The sequence below is a fragment of the Mytilus galloprovincialis genome, chromosome 1 (genome assembly GCF_965363235.1).
Source record: "Mytilus galloprovincialis chromosome 1, xbMytGall1.hap1.1, whole genome shotgun sequence".
NCBI classification, from domain to species: domain Eukaryota; kingdom Metazoa; phylum Mollusca; class Bivalvia; order Mytilida; family Mytilidae; genus Mytilus; species Mytilus galloprovincialis.
Window position 1 is genome coordinate 75,130,317 of NC_134838.1, and position 17,310 is coordinate 75,147,626.

The 17,310-nt window shown below is 33.5% G+C and overlaps 2 protein-coding genes and 1 long non-coding RNA gene across 5 annotated transcripts in view; 1 reads left to right on the forward strand and 2 right to left on the reverse strand.

Moving 5' to 3' along the window:
• Positions 1-7,105, forward strand: LOC143083698 (uncharacterized). The gene is made up of 2 exons (XR_012980841.1): positions 1-318; positions 5,384-7,105. It is a non-coding gene; the product is annotated as an uncharacterized LOC143083698 (long non-coding RNA).
• LOC143083676 (putative amine oxidase [copper-containing]) overlaps positions 6,542-17,310 on the reverse strand; it is a 24,787-nt gene continuing 14,018 nt past the window's right edge. The window contains exons 2-3 of one of the 3 annotated variants that reach the window (XM_076259974.1): positions 10,428-10,519; positions 6,542-7,647 (exon numbers count right to left, since the gene is read on the reverse strand). In XM_076259974.1, the coding sequence (XP_076116089.1) occupies positions 7,348-7,647; positions 10,428-10,460 (333 nt within the window). In that variant the 5' untranslated portion in view covers positions 10,461-10,519 and the 3' untranslated portion in view covers positions 6,542-7,347. The other 2 variants (XM_076259956.1, XM_076259965.1) reach the window with 2 other exon arrangements.
• The window catches only part of LOC143083665 (putative amine oxidase [copper-containing]), a 6,730-nt gene continuing 5,262 nt past the window's right edge, over positions 15,843-17,310 (reverse strand). Inside the window, exon 3 of the mRNA XM_076259949.1 lies at positions 15,843-16,485. Within this exon, the coding sequence (XP_076116064.1) occupies positions 16,168-16,485 (318 nt within the window). The 3' untranslated portion in view covers positions 15,843-16,167. The remainder of the gene's footprint in view (positions 16,486-17,310) is intronic.

Genomic DNA, 17,310 nt, shown 5'->3' on the forward strand with positions numbered 1-17,310 from the left:
TAACGACATAGTTTAAAAATACTAATCCTGCACATGCATAAAGCATTGTAAGTAAGTATATATGATTTCTTTGTTTATTCTATATTTTCACATTATATACGTAGAAAGATAAGGACAATCGTGGTTGTAATTCGTTCTATTGGTGCAATGTGTAGATGTAATGACAACTGTAGTTGATCAAAAGGAATCTCAATTGATGGCGTCGGTTGCCCTAATAATATAATGTTAAAATGTGTAAACCTTATAGAAAGTTTCCGAACGAACTTCCTCTAAAAGGTACATATGATCGGTCACTGAACAGCACGATCGTCTCATGAGGTATGATCACTAACTTTATAATCACTGTATAAGTCAACAAAGTGTTTAAAAGAACATTTCCCCTTGTACATAATTATTTACTATGCCCTATAGAATTTATATTATCTTTGACAATATTAAGTCAAGAAATGTGTTCAATGATTAAAGTACTAATTTGGTATTGCTGAGGCAGTATCTTTCTGTAGCCTCCTCTATATGTTTATGTGTTAAAGAATTAATTAGCTGAATTACACTCACTTTTTAAACTAAATAGAAGTCAAATGTTTTAAAAATTAAAAAAGAAAGTGATTCTGTTTGAGACAAGTTAATAACCGTTATCATAATCAAATATGATATATACAGCAACAAACGACAACCTATGAAATATAGGCTCCTGATTAGCGACGGGCATCTATTACCAATGTTATTTCAACTGATCGGGCGGAGCTTACGTTTTAATTTGCATAAGGACAGTCTATTTGAAAATGTGTGTGATAAGGATGATTGCCGTTATAAGTATTACTGATTTCTTATCACCTATCAGCACCCTGTATAACCCCGATACAGATGAAACCGGACGTTGACGCGTTCGAATTGAACACATCGTGTAACACTGAGTTCAGACAGTAAGAAATTAATACTTTTAAAGAAAATCCAATATCTATTCTTCGGATATTTTGCTCCAATATATTAGTTGCCATAATACTCATTAGTTACTAAAAGGTTTTTCAAATATGAGGAATTTTTATATACAAACATCAAATAACGCACGACGATATCAACGATAAAACGTGCTTGGTATTTTTAAATATTCAAAACTTAATGTTTCTTGTACCTCATAGTTTTTATAACATACATTTTTGAAAATTTCATAGTTAAAATTAACAAACTTATAAAGGTCGTATGTTTGTGTTGTGTCTAGAAACAAAAAAATACACGTTTTAAAGTGTCTTTATTTTCATGTTGTGTACGCTTCGTTGTCATTACACCTTTTTATACTGTACGCTTCGTTGACACAATATTGCGTTTGTCAATGAATTTTGCGTGTATGAAATAATGCTTTGATATGATTATAACCAATATGCATGTTTAGAAAATAAATAATGTTACCACCATAACATGCAGACAGCAACCCATAATATCCGTTGTATTGTCGAAACACTCTTGGAGGTATTCTGTACATGTAAAAAAAAAATCCTTATGTATACGAAAGTTGAATCGGTAGAAATACATTAACTCGACAGATGCAAATATGACTAAGCATACAGATACACACGTCTGAATATCTAATTTAATAGCATTTTAGAAAATGTTTACCATACGACAGTCAATGTACGGTTAGGGATGGGTTAGGTGCCCGATAACATGTTTAATCCCGCCATATTCTGTATGTGCCTGTCTAAAGCCAGGAGCTTGTAATCAGTGGTTATATATATTTTTGTGTTCACTATTTTGTGCAAAAATTAGGCTTTTAGTTTTCTCTTATGAATTGTTTTACATTTGTCATTTCTGTGTGTTTTTTAGCTGACTATGCGGTATGGGCTTTGTTCATTGTTGAAGGCCGTACGGGGACCTATAGTTGTTCATTTTTGTGTCGTGTGGTCTCTTGCGAAGAGTTGTTTCAATATCACATCTTCTTTTTGATGTAGACGGCAATCAAAAACAATTAATGAATTATAGGTTTTTAGCCTGAATCTCAGAGGCGGGTCCACGGGGGTCATAGATTACAATAGAGTTACATTAAGGCTAGAGAATATTTGTATACAATGAACATGCAAGTTATAGCCGTCAATAGTAATACAGTTTCTTTAATGTAAAGATATAAATATGAAGAGATACTTCTTAATATTAACTGAAATGCTTTCTTCGATTATGTTTTTTTTGTTTGTTTAATTTTTAAGGTATAAAGATTATGCTTAGTTTCCACGAACATTACAGTCTTTCTACTGTGATGCAAAAATCTACATGATTGGTAATTCCGGTACTTTAAGCACCTTAAAGTCTATACCCACCCATATGCATTTCATTCAAATTTTGACTTATTTCGGAGAAGACCAAAAGGACCATATTTATATTCCCCAGTTACCTTTGGCGTCATCGGTAAATTATGCAATTGAGCAAAGCATCAATCATCAACCATCAACCTAACCTTAGACATTTGCTTTGTTTCTTCTATCATGTCTTAATAGTTATCAATAAAAAAATTGAAACGTTTCACAGTTGATACTTAACAATTTTTGGACCCCTTTATTTGTTAGTGACACGCGTACGTAATAGCTGATTGTTGGCTGCTTAACGTTCAGGATAAGCACAAAGTAGCAACAGATACTACATGTAGGTCCTGGAAGGAGGCCCTCCGGAATTACGTCAGGGAAGTTTGGACTGCCACTGGATAAAACGAGGTATATTGAATAAGGACACAAATGTTGCCTTTCAACAGGCCATTTATGGACCTCTCAAAAAGTTTTTCAAGGGTTCGTAAAGTACACGAGACATTGGATCGTATATTCCCATTCGTCTTTTGTCGATATTTTATGTATACTTCTTAATAGTAGTCAGACCGTACGCGTACGGTCCGACCGTATGAGTATTTTGAAAAAGTACGCATACGGCCCAGACCGTACGCGTACGGTCCAAATACTCATACGGTCTGGAACATATTCAGTGCCTAATACTTTAGATACATGATTTACCTCTTAGTTTTAATTCGCTTTGAAATAACTATCAGTTACTACAATTACTCCTTTGTTGATATTTTATGTATATGGTTTTTGTGCCTTGTAACGACATTTTGAGTTGAGCCAATTGCAACTGTACAGGTTTTTTTTATGTTTTTTTTTATAAGTTGTGCTGTTAAACCAGTGTCCCAGGTTAAGGAGAGGGTTGGGGGCTCACATGTTTAATCCCGCCGCATTTTTTTCGTGTCGGTCCTACGTCATGGGCCTATATAACATAGGTTATATAGATCGGTCATATTTTTTTTCTTTGATAAATAATCCATAAGTTATAAATAAATAACCGTTAGTTTTCTCGTTTTTATTTTTTCACATTTTCTTTTATATTGGTGTCTTTTATAGCCGACTATATGGTATAGGTTTTCCTCACTGTTAAATGTTGTACATTGGACTATAATAATTGCTTTATTCACCCACTTCATTTAAACTTTGGTGGAAAGTTGTATCACTGGCCATCACACCACATCTAAAAAGCTTTATATGTATAGATAAAGCAGTTGGAATGCCATCTAAGGCATTCGGCAAACTAAGTTCAACGAGCTCCTATGTCTGCTTTCGTCTATGAGAATTTGGACCAACATCAGCATTTGCTGGTGATTTAAGTTCAACTACATTTTTTTTTATTTTGACTAATTTAACGGATAAACATTTACAATAAAATACAGAAAAAAGGGTCGCCGACATCATCTCGAATACCTTGACAAGAAAGTGATTTATGACGGTTTTTGTCAACGAACTGTACAGTGATTTTTTAAAAACGCACAACGAACGCGACACATTTAGTGGAACGAACAATACAGTAAGAGAAAACTTATTTACTATGATATTGCGTTTATTCTTAGTTCTAGGGAACATTTGAAGGCACGTAGTAATTCAAAGTATAGTTATTTGTTATTGCTTAATGTATTAATACGCAAAGGTGTATGCACGAAAAGATATTCAGCATTGTTTATCTCATAAAACGTATGAAATTGCACCATGTCTGTGCGTTTTGCATCTAGCAGTTTTATCAAACGTTCTGTGCAATATCTAAAACTAACAACAATTGTATAATTGAATAAATAAACTTTTAAACATGCACATTGACATATTTATATATACTCATATAAGTTCTAAAGAGGCATTCGAAATTGTTGTCATCCTAAATATTGTCCTGATTATCGCTTCGAACGCGTCAACGTCCGGTTTCATTTGTATCGGGGTTATACGGGGTGATCAGTGTCATCAAAGGAATTTACAAAACAATGACTGGACACTTCATTGATGAGTTTATCCTAAAACACCTATCTATAGATGGACTGGTTTATTGTGAGCGAATCGGTTATACTCCGCCCAGTCAAGTGAAATAAATCGAGTAATACTTATATAATAGTTCTTGAAAAACTGGTCATTATCGTGATATATGGACTGCCCACAGGATAGTGGTATTAACTAAGATAGTGATAATGACTGAGCCGAAGGCGAGGTCATTATCGCTGTCGCAGTCAATACCACTTTCCTACGGGCAGTCCATGTATCACGATAATGACCAGTTTTTCAAAAACTATTATGTTTATTTCATTTAGAAACCATGTTTTGGAAAATTCTCATAAATTCAAAATGCCTAAAGCGAACTCGAGTAGATGCACGATTTCTATGGCAAAGAATGAAGACCAGTCGTAGTAATGCTTAAATCTAATTAATCTAGAGCTCTTTAATTTTATAATTAACGAAAATATATAAAAAAACAATTCAACTACTTAAATATAATATTAAAAAGAGGAACATGTTTTATAAAAGGTACATCTCTCTAAACAGAGACACCACGCCCACAGAACATTAACAGAGAAACCACGCTCCAACGGTCGTTATCAGACGGAAACCACGCTCCAACGGTCATTATCAGACGGAAACCACGCCCCAACGGGCATTATCAGACAAAACCACGCCGCTACGGTCATTATATTGTAAAAGTTCGTTAACGACTGGTTTTCTGGTCCGTTTTTGTTCTGTTAATGACCGATGAAATTCATTACTGAAGAATAATGAATGTCATGTGTCCCCTTTTTATCCAATAAGAGAATCTTATTATCAACCGATATGAAATAAATGTATATAATATGGCGGAGTTAAACATGTTTTCTGACGCCAGACACTGTTACTCATTTTAATCATAGTTCGGGAAACTCGAAGTTGACTAATGCTTTGAGTTCATTGAAAAACAACTTTTTTTATAGCAAAATTGTTAGTTTTGGATCAAGGAAACACTTTTTTTCAAGTTTGAAGGCTTCATAATAATTTCCTTTTAATCGACATCATTATGTTATCCATATGTACAGTACATGAATTTCTCATGCTAACGTTTTTTGTAGATAATAACTATGTCTTCAATTCCGTTTTGTGAACCTTGTCAAAGAGAAAACAATGCATCAGAAGCAGTAAGCTGGTGTTGTGACTGTATGGAATCATTATGTCAGAACTGTAATAACGCGCATCGAATAAATAAAATTACTCTGTCTCATACACTAAAGAAAATAGAAGATATGCCGCCAGATGTATCCTCAAATTTAACCGCTCAAAAGTATTGTCCTTTGCACTCTGATTTAATTGTAGATCTGTACTGTGCATACCATGATGCCCTGTGTTGTCGATCATGCATGACGGAAAAACATCGAGGATGCGATAGAATGCAGTCATTGGATACTGTAGCAAAGGGAATCAAACACTCGCCTTTGTTACATACACTGACTAAAGATATGGAAGAAGATATTCAATTATTGAAAAAAATAACACAGAACCGAACCGAAAATTTAAAAAGACTAGACAAACAAAAGGACGATATACAGAAATCTATTGCTGCAATTAAGCAAAACATAATTGATCGCCTTGAAGCATTAGAACATGCATTGCTATCAGAATTATCAACTGTGCATCTTTTGAAATCGTCAAACATTGAAAAGCAGGAGAAAAAGATTTCGGGGTTGATCGAAAAAGTTAATGAGCATAAAAAGGAGCTAGATTATGTAAAAGAATACGGCTCCAATAGCCAAGTTTTTATTACACTGCATAACTTGAAAACGTCCACCACTGAAGAAAGAAAACAAATCAAAGTACTAATACATTCTTTTAAAGATATAAATATCTTATATATCCATCCGAAAAATCAAGAATCTTATTTGACAACTTTAGGAACATTAACAACAAAGCTTGATCCATGTAACCAACTTTCAAGTGACCAAAAGACGAAAAAGGATAATTATACACTTCCACTGATAAACAGTCGTCCGACAACCCAGATCAGCAAAAAACTCGAAACACACACTCCCATAAAGAACTCGACAGAAACAGGTTCATTTTCTGGAAGACTTTCAAAAGCATCAAGTATATCGACTAAATCCAGATATTCAAAATCATCTGTAGATGGGTGTAAACCATCATAAATATTTTTTGTTTAGTAAATCAACTGCATATGATTTACTAAAAAGAATATATTTTAATGAACCAAGCATATGTGAAGACTAGTAAAGACACATAGTACACACAGTTTTATTTACACTTAAAAGCATATCCAACAGTATTGCTGGTTGCATTTTTATTTGCAATATTGAAATACAATGTACACTAAAAAAAATCATAGAGTGAACTACTAGTTTCTAACATATACTTTACATACACGTAGTAAGGAAAACACATACATTGTACCATCAAAGTTATAAAACAAAACACGGCTTGCAATAGCCTGCTTCTACAGATAGCAAATGAAACATGTTGAATTTAATAAAGTAAATGCGACTGAAAACGGGTAGTTGAGGAACATACATTGTACGTGTTGAAAAGCACGTGTTTTTTACAAACTTTTATGATAATTATATTGAATTGTTTTGTTAAAATTTCGTCTATCAATTAAAATATATTTTGCATTTTAGTTCAATATTCGTGCCCTTGATACCTGTAAAATTAAAGTTTATCACAAAGCAAGATTATACATATATGATTTTTAAAAGGCCTCTGATCAAAAATTTTCGTAGCGATAACTGATTAATTATATAAATGCTGCATATACATTATTATAAGTATTTTAAAGTAAAATAAAATATATATATACATTTATTTAATGTATTATTGTTAAACAGAAAGAAATTCTTGATTTCTTGTTAAGATAAAGAGACCCTTCACTAGAATGCTGGACTAGGGAAGTAAATTGTTAACAGCAAGCAATATATTGTTGAATAAAAAAAAAACCCAAAAAACATATACCTTATTAAATAATATGTCTGAAAATTGTTCTAAACGAAGACAGCAAATATCGATGTAAAGCGACACTGTCTTCTCATGATCAAGCATCAAGGATAATAGAAGGATTCTTCTCAATTTCTCCATCGTATTTGTCTTCCTCTGGCAGACATTCAAAATTTTGCGCAACACCATATCGGTTTATTTTGATAGATGTCGTATGCTTCAGCTTGTTTGTTGGTTCTATACGAACAGCATTCAATGATGATATTGCTGGATCTTCATCAAAATAGTTGTATGGTAATAGATAAAAGCTTACTTCCATTCCGGGGGTAGTGGTAATCGGCAAGTCTTCAGTGTGTGGAATATGTTGAACTCCCATAGTGATCCATGCTACTAAATCCTACAAACATATTAGATACAAAGTCACCTTTAAATAAAAAATCTTAGTTTAAAAACATTTTTTTTTTAATTTTATATTGTACATTAATTTGCTTTGTTCCTTTTGTCTGTTTTCGTCTTAAATGGTTTTGTTTTAAGCATCGTTTGCATAAGTTAATCATTATCTTCCTGTAATGTTGATGTCATTTCAGTTTGAAATGTACTGTGCAATACAGCCAACGACTTTAGTGTATGACGAATATTACATACCAGTAACTGTAAGTTACATAGTTTTACATAAGACAAGGTCTGCTTTCAGTAACCGTACACAATCTTATAAAGGGTGTTATTTATTTTTATTTTGTTTGTACAACCTGTGTTCTTAAGTTTTTGTTATCTTTTATAATGTGGATTTTGGTTAAGTGATTTTCCAACACAATTGATTTTTATTTTATCATGTTTATGGCAGTGATAGAAATGGTTTAACCCGGCCGAGTGTTCAAAAAGAGGTACGAAAGATACCAGAGGGACAGTCAAACTCATAGATTTAAAATAAACTGACAAAGCCATGGCTAAGAATAAAAAGACAAACAAACAGATAATAGTACAGAAGACACGACATAGAAAACTAAAGTCTAAGCAACACGAACCCCACCAAAAACTGGGGGTGATCTAAGTGTGTCTTTTATCTTTGTTTTTCAATGAAAAAATTGTACCTTGGGAGATCTTTTCGGTTATTTATACATTTACCTCATCCACAACTGATTCATTATCATCAATAAAATTCTGAAAATGTACAACTGGGTCTTCAGCATCTAGTATAGAGTATATAGAACTACTGGTTGGTTCTGAGTCTTTATATTTAGTCACTGCAACTTGATATCTAGCCCAACTTATACTAGGCTCGTTACCTTTGCCTTCTGGTAGGATTTGTTTGGACATTCCTGTGTTAAGTACTCGATAACTTTTACTCTGTTTGTAAGATTTCCTTGTCTTGTCTTCTTCTTTGTAAAGAAGTAAATATTTTGGAGTTTCAAAATCAAATTTATACGCAGCTTCTTTTTCAGTTTCCTTTAGATTCGAAGAAAATTTATGTTGAAGTAATCTTGAATCTGGGTTTTTTGAAAATTTATTGGGTAAATCTTCCGTTTCAATGTCAACAGTCGCAAATCTATTTTCATTTCCTTTTATATCTACATCGGCTTTAAAACTGAACATATGATGGTGTATGTTAGCTGCCAAATTCTCATGAAGTTTAAAACTGTATTTAGTTTCATTTTTAGTATAAAACGTACCTGATACGTAGCCAGTCGAAACGGCTTTTACTTGCACTGCACCATTTGAATAAAATATGAAATCGATAATATAGTCATAGTTGACAATAACGATAATTGTTCTCAAAACCAGTACTGTTGTTTCCATTCCTTCATAAAACCTACCATAATTGAACGAATAGGAGTGGTGTCTGCGTAATGGCATACCTGTATTGTATTCAAACAGACAGAATACGTTTTTATACGAAAAAGGACCATCGGACTCCACCAGCAACGTCGTCCCTACAAATGTTGCGTCCTTTGGACAGTCGACACCAGGTACTAAACCTTGTGCACGGGATCCGAGTAACCCTACACTATCTAAATAATTAGCCATAGCTTGCATGGGTTTGTAACCTGAATAAAAGACGGCAATGTCTTGTAAGCCTATTTCATATGCTATCCTTTCTTTCTTGAATTTTAAATCATATATTTGTGGACCTTTTGTTGTCGACATCCGGAAATCAAATTCCCAGGACATATAATTGACATGACGATCATTAACATTATATCTTTTTCCATCAGGTGAGACTTGTACTGGATTTCTCAAAGGAGGACTAATTGGTGGTGTACCGCGTTGTTTCGCTGCAGAAAAACTATCAGTGTTCACATTTGGAAACTTAATTTTAGTAATAGAACCCTTATTTGCACTGTAATAATTTAAAACATCTAATAGATTGTCATAAAGTTGTCCATTAAACCATACGTTTTCTATTGAATTATTAGTTACGTCCATGTCTACCAATACAGCAAAATCAAGGGGATGTAGGATGTAATATTCAGCAAATTGCGACACCCAATACCATGTTTTACGTCTTCTTTCCCCAGACAGTGCAGACGATACAGGTGTTATGTACCGAATTATTAAGCATTTACTGTCACAATTGATAAGTCGTCCCCCGTATAATTCTTCAAGCATTGTTCCAAGAAGGGTGTCGATTTTTACATTTAGCATATGTATTACCGCGATATGTTCCGGTCTGGTAGTTGGTCGATATATAAAAGGAATAGACTTCCTTTTATGTGAAACAGGTCTATGACCAGTTGGTTTGGGTAAAGGACCAACGATTATTTCTTCAATATCTGGTTTTTGTTTATCACCTCTGAAGATAATGACATGCGCTTCCCTAGGTGGCTTTTTTGCATTTTTGTCAAGATGATCAATGACGGAGCTCTTACTAGGTAGATGCATTTCGCACGAGTAAACATAACTAGTATTTACTTCCATGTCCGCTGCTTTGACTAAATTAAGACTTTGTTGCCTATGTAAATATTTCATTAAAGCTTTAATTTCTTTTGAAGTCAAATCGCGAAAAACAGAAGGATTGTCAGATTCCGAAAGATCAATATGATCATACTGTCCTTTCTCTTTTTGGCCACAGGTAGGTTGATGCTTTCGATTGCTATGAGTATTCATAACTATCACTATTATTGCAATTAGTAGTAATATTGTTATCAGTAGCAAGAGTAAAACGAGTAAACGCCGTACCTCGACTGACTGCCTGAAGCTAGGATCTGCCATGATCACAGGGTAAAGTTATTAGTGTTCACACTACCAACTTTTGTTCATACTTAATATTCCTGAAAAATTAGTTGTATTTTTATTTCAAACTTTATCGGTAATTGCAGAGAAGTTGCATGCCATAATTTATAAATACATATAAATGTTGAGTGTATTTTGATTACATCCCAGCTCCTTTCACCCCGTATAACCCCGATACAAATGAAACCGGACGTTGACGCGTTCGAAGCGATAATCAGGACACTATTTAGGATGACAACAATTTGGAATGCCTCTCTAGAACTTATTTGAGTATATATAAATATGTCAATGTGCATGCTAGTTTATTTATTCAATTATACAATTGTTGTTAGTTTTAGATATTGCATAGAACGTTTGATAAAACTGCTAGATGCAAAACGCACAGACATGGTGCAATTTCATACGTTTTATGAGATAAACAATGCTGAATATCTTTTCGTGCTTACACCTTTGCGTATTAATACCTTAAGCAATAACAAATAACTATACTTTGCATTACTACGTGCCTTCAAATGTTCCCTAGAACTAAGAATAAACGCAATATCAAAGTAAATAAGTTTTCTCTTACTGTATTGTTCGTTCCACTTAATGTGTCGCGTTCGTTGTGCGTTTTTAAAAAATCACTGTACAGTTCGTTGACAAAAACCGTCACAAATCACTTTCTTGTCAAGGTATTCGAGATGATGTCAGTGACCCTTTTTTCTGTATTTTATTGTAAATGTTTATCCGTTAAATTAGTCAAAATAGTTGAACTTAAATCACCAGTCACCCAAAGCCAAAATTGCTGTGTTTAACCAGCGTACATCTGATAAGAATGTTTCTATTGAAAATTGGGACTTTCAACGTTATTCCAGATGAAATGAACAGTTAATAAATATATTCCAGAGGAAATAAAGTTTCAAAAAGTATAGAACAGTCATTAAAACATTAATGACTTCCTTTTCACAATTTGGGGCTCTTCAAAATGCTGATGTTGGTCCAAATTCACATAGACGAAAGCAGACATAGGAGCTCGTTGAACTTAGTTTGCCGAATGCCTTAGATGGCATTCCAACTGCTTTATCTATGGGTGTTTTTTTTTTTTTTTTTTTTTTTTACATATGAAGCTTTTTAAATGTAGTGTGATGGCCAGTGATACAACTTTCCACCAAAGTTTAAATGAAGTGGGTAAATAAAGCAATTATTATAGTCCAATGTACAACATTTAACAGTGAGGACACCTATACCATATAGTCGGCTATAAAAGACACCAATATAAAAAAATGTGAAAAAATAAAAACGAGAAAACTAACGGTTATTTATTTATAACTTATGGATTATTTATCAAAGAAAAAAAAATATGACAGATCTATATAACCTATGTTATACAGGCCCATGACGTAGGACCGACACGAAAAAATGCGGCGGGATTAAACATGTGAGGCCCAACCCTCTCCTTAACCTGGGACACTGGGGTAACAGCACAACTTATAAAAAAAACAATAAAAAAAAAACTGTACAGTTGCAATTGGCTCAACTCAAAATGTCGGTACAAGGCACAAAAACCATATACATAAAATATCGACAAAGGAGTAATTGTAGTAACTGATAGTTATTTCAAAGCGAATTAAAACTAAGAGGTAAATCATGTGTATCTAAAGTATTAGTCAGTGATTATGTTCCAGACCGTATGAGTATTTGGACCGTACGCGTACGGTCTGGGCCGTATGCGTACTTTTTCAAAATACTCATATGGTCGGGCCGTACGCGTACGCTCTGACTAATATTAAGAAGTATACAAATAATATCGACAAAGGACGAATGGGAATATACGATCCAATGTCTCGTGTACTTTACGAACCCTTGAAAAACTTTTTGAGAGGTCCATAAATGGCCTGTTGAAAGGCAACATTTGGGTCCTTATTCAATATACCTCATTTTATCCAGTGGCAGTCCAAACTTCCCTGACGTAATTCCGGAGGGCCTCCTTCCAGGACCTACATGTAGTATGTGTTGCTACTTTGTGCTTATCTTGAACGTTAAGCAGCCAACAATCAGCTATTACGTACGCGTGTCATTAACAAATAAAGGGGTCCAGAAATTGTTAAGTATCAACTGTGAAACGTTTCAATTTTTTATTGATAACTATTTTAGACATGATAAAAGAAACAAAGCAAATGTCTAAGGTTAGGTTGATGGTTGATGATTGATGCTTTGCTCAATTGCATAATTTACCGATGACGCCAAAGGAAACTGGGGAATATAAATATGGTCCTTTTGGTCTTCTCCGAAATAAGTCAAAATTTGAATGAAATGCATATGGGTGGGTATAGACTTCAAGGTGCTTAAAGTACCAGAATTACCAATCATGTAGATTTTGGCATCACAGTAGAAAGACTGTAATGTTCGAGGAAACTAAGCATAATCTTTATACCTTAAAAATTAAACAAACACAAAAAACATAATCGAGAAAGCAATTCAGTTAATATTAAGAAGTATCTCTTCATCTTTATATCTTTACATTAAAGAAACTGTATTACTATTGACGGCTATAAGTTACATCTTCATTGTATACACATATTCTCTAGCCTTAATGTAACTCTGTTGTAATCTATTGTAATCTATGACCCCCTTGGACCCGCCTCTGAGATTCAGGTCAAAATTGTTTTTGATTGCCGTCTACATCAAAAAGAAGATGTGGTATTGAAACAACTCTTCGCAAGAGACCAGACGACACAAAAACAACTATAGGTCCCCGTACGGCCTTCAACAATGAACAAAGCCCATACCGCATAGTCAGGTAAAAAATCACACAGAAATGACAAATGTAAAACATTTCATAAGAGAAAACTAACAGCCTAATTTTTGCAAAAAATAGTGAACACAAAAATATATATATAACCACTGATTACATGCTCCTGGCTTTAAACAGGCACATACAGAATATGGCGGGATTAAATATGTTAGCGGGCACCTAACCCACTCCTCACCGTACATTGACTGTCGTATGGTAAACATTTTCTAAAATGCTATCAAATTAGATATTCGGACGTGTGTATCTGTATGCTTAGTCATATTTGCATCTGTCGAGTTAATGTATTTCTACCAATTCAACTTTCGTATACATAAGGATTTTTTTTTACATGTACAAAATACCTCCAAGAGTGTTTCGACAATACAACGGATATTATGGGTTGCTGTCTGCATGTTATGGTATTAAATTATTTATTTTTTAAACATGCATATTGGTTATAATCATATCAAAGCATTATTTCATACACGCAAAATTCATTGACAAACGCAATAGTGTGTCAACGAAGCGTACAGTATAAAAAGGTGTAATGACAACGAAGCGTACACAACATGAAAATAAAGACACTTTAAAACGTGTATTTTTTTTGTTTCTAGACACAACACAAACATACGACCTTTATAAGTTTGTTAATTTTAACTATGAAATTTTCAAAAATGTATGTTATAAAAACTATGAGGTACAAGAAACATTAAGTTTTGAATATTTAAAAATACCAAGCACGTTTTATCATTGATATCGTCGTGCGTTATTTGATGTTTGTATATAAAAATTCCACATATTTGAAAAACCTTTTAGTAACTAATGAATATTATGGCAAAGAATATATTGGAGCAAAATATCCGAAGAATAGTTATTGGATTTTCTTTAAAAGTATTAATTTCTTACTGTCTGAACTCAGTTACACGATGTGTTCGATTCGAACGCGTCAACGTCCGGTTTCATCTGTATCGGGGTTATACAGGGTGCCTTTGTTCTAACAGGAGTGATCTGAGCCGGATCACCCCTACCAGATCACCCCAGTTTGAGTTTCTTTGTTATGCATGCTTTCCTTTGTTCTGTAACATTTTGGGTGGAATGTCAAATCCACTATAAAACTTATAATTAATTATAAGGAAAAGACTATCTATCAACATTCACGTAGAAAAAATCCAGTGTATATGATGGGATTCGAACTCAAGACCTTTAGCATATCAAGCCACGACACATACCACTACACCAGGACGACCGGATACGAACTAACAGTAATTAAACATACTTAAAGGAAGCAAGATCTTTTTATAAGTGGGGCGAGTTGGCAGACCTTTATTCAGTGGCGTTTAAACCTTTTTCGTTAATCAATGAATTGTCAGACTGATTATTCAATTTGATTTTACACTTTTTCAAAATTGGGAAGAGTCGGTAAACAAGATTGGGGCGATTTTTTTTTAATAAAGTGGCGATATAGTGGGGCCGATTGGCAAGTGGGGCGAGTTGACATTGTTTGATATCTACTCATCGTGTTCGGGGGTCATAAAGGGGATACATCATATAGTAATATATAAAGTATATTATAATGTTTGTGTGGCGTTCTAAAACTAGATTTCATGAATTGTAAATGTTTTTTCGTCTAATCTAAAACAGCTGGGATGTAAAATAGTTATCCCATTCGGACTTGGTGTGTCAGTGTAAGATCACCCTCTGGCCTCCGGCCATCGGGGTGATCTGACACTGACACACCGCGTCCTTGTGGGATAACTATTAAAGACACAGCAACAGCCAAATATATAATCACCTAGGGATTACCATGCGGTCTACAGCAAAAGACAATTTCGGTACATAAACAATTTGTATACACGTAAAATATAAAAAGTATTTTGAAGAGTGGAATAAATAAGGAGAAAAACCTGTAACGTAGAGAAGACGAAAGTATTTTTTTTTTTTTTTCATTTTCGAACAATTTCACATGTATAACAAGGATTTTTTATACAAATATAAATGATGTCCCCGTAAAAAGAAATTATATGAAATTTTGAAATTTTCATATGAATAAAAAGTATTCAGTTCAATTTGTAGTTTATTGTTAGCATACAACGAAATCAAATTAAATAATATCACAAAGCAAAACAATATATATGTTTTGCATACTTCCTTTAAATGCTGGTGAGATCATATACTAGTAGTTTTACTAGTAACTATCTTAAATATATAAATCAGGAGATGTGTTATGATTGAATTCGGACGACTATCTATCAGAGACCATATAAAGGCAACAGTAGTATACTGCTGTTAAATAGTCATAAATCGATAAAGCGAAAACAAATCCGGGTTGCAAATCAACCAAACACGATGGAAACGCATCAACTTTAAGCAGAAAACAACGGAACAACACTGAACTGTAACAGAAACAAACGCCAACATACATAGAGATGGACTTCCATATTCCCGACAGGATCACAGCACATTTTCGGAAAAAAATGGAGGGTTGAGCCTAATTTTATGGCTATCCAAATCTCCCAAATCTAAGGAATACTGAGTGAACCAAATTTGTTACTCCGGCATTCAAAGTAGTAATTACAATTGACAGAGTCTAATGCACAAATTGTGTTTAATTAAAATATGAAATAATGCGGTTTTTTTTAAAAGAACATTGATGAACAGTTAATGACAGCTGTTGTATTTTGTACACACACACACAAACAAATAGACACTCTTATGGAATCAAGCATAATATTCATAAACGTTATGAATAAACAAAATTATAAAATGTATATTGGCTGCTTAGTTAATTCATTCATAAAGGCAGTATTTGTCCAGTAAATGTACACACAGTGTTTTAAGATATACAAGTACAATATATATTTCACTTGTCAGACGGATTGATTCGTGAAACTTGTTTTACTATTACATATAAATTTACAAGAATGTGCCTCCTTCAGTGTCAATTATCAATGAAGGATTTTCCGAAATTTCCTTGTCATATTTATTTTTTTCAGGTACACACTGCATACTTTGTTTGACGCCATAACGGTTAATGTTAATAGATGTCTTCAGTTTTGTATTATCTTTTGGTTCAATACGGACAGCATTCAAGGAAGAAATTGCTGGATCTTCATCGAAATAGTTGTATGGTAATAGGTAAAAGCTCAACTCCATCCCCGGAGTAGGTGTAACCGGCAAGTCTTCAGTGTGTGGAATATGGTGAATACCCATCGTGACCCATGCTACCAAATCCTAAAAATTCAATTACAAAAGTTTTTTTTCAATTGACAATTATTGTTGCATCTTCAAATTATATAATAAAGTAGTGTATGTTTTTGTTGATTTCTTTTTTTTACTTTTTATATTTGTGATATTTTTTCATGTGCATCTCTTTGTATTTTTTCTATCATAGTTGACACGTCATGAAATATTTTGTGGTGTTTTAACAAGAGGGTTTAAGTGTAGAATCTTATTGACACATCATAACATATGGCAAAAGTCATTTCCATTAAACATAATAAATAAAGGCAACAGTAGTATACCGCTGTTCAAAACTCATAAATCCATGGGCGAAAAAAAAAATCGGGATAACAAACTAAAACCGAGGGAAACGCATTAAATATAAGAGGAGAACAACGACATAACACTAAAATGTAACACACATAGACAAAATCCCACGAGAATAACAAATATAACATATATATATAACATCAAAACCAAATACATGAATTTGGGATAGACAAGTACCGTGACACGTCTTATCTTAATGTGAATTTACACTCAAAAATAAGAGAAAACAAACGACACAACGTTATAATGTAATACACACAGAAACGAACTATAATATAACAATGACCATATTCCTGACTTGGTACAGGGCATTTTTAAAGGAAAAAAAGTGCATACTTCCTTTGACAATGCTATATACTTCTTCGCGGAAGTTCTTTCCTACGAAGATGAAAATGCATTGGAATCCTTCACGTAATTTCTTTGTTTCGAAAAAAAAATTGCATTAGACTTGGTTTTATTTTCTTTATGAGCGTATCGTACGTGTAATATGCTTGTTAAAGATGTTAT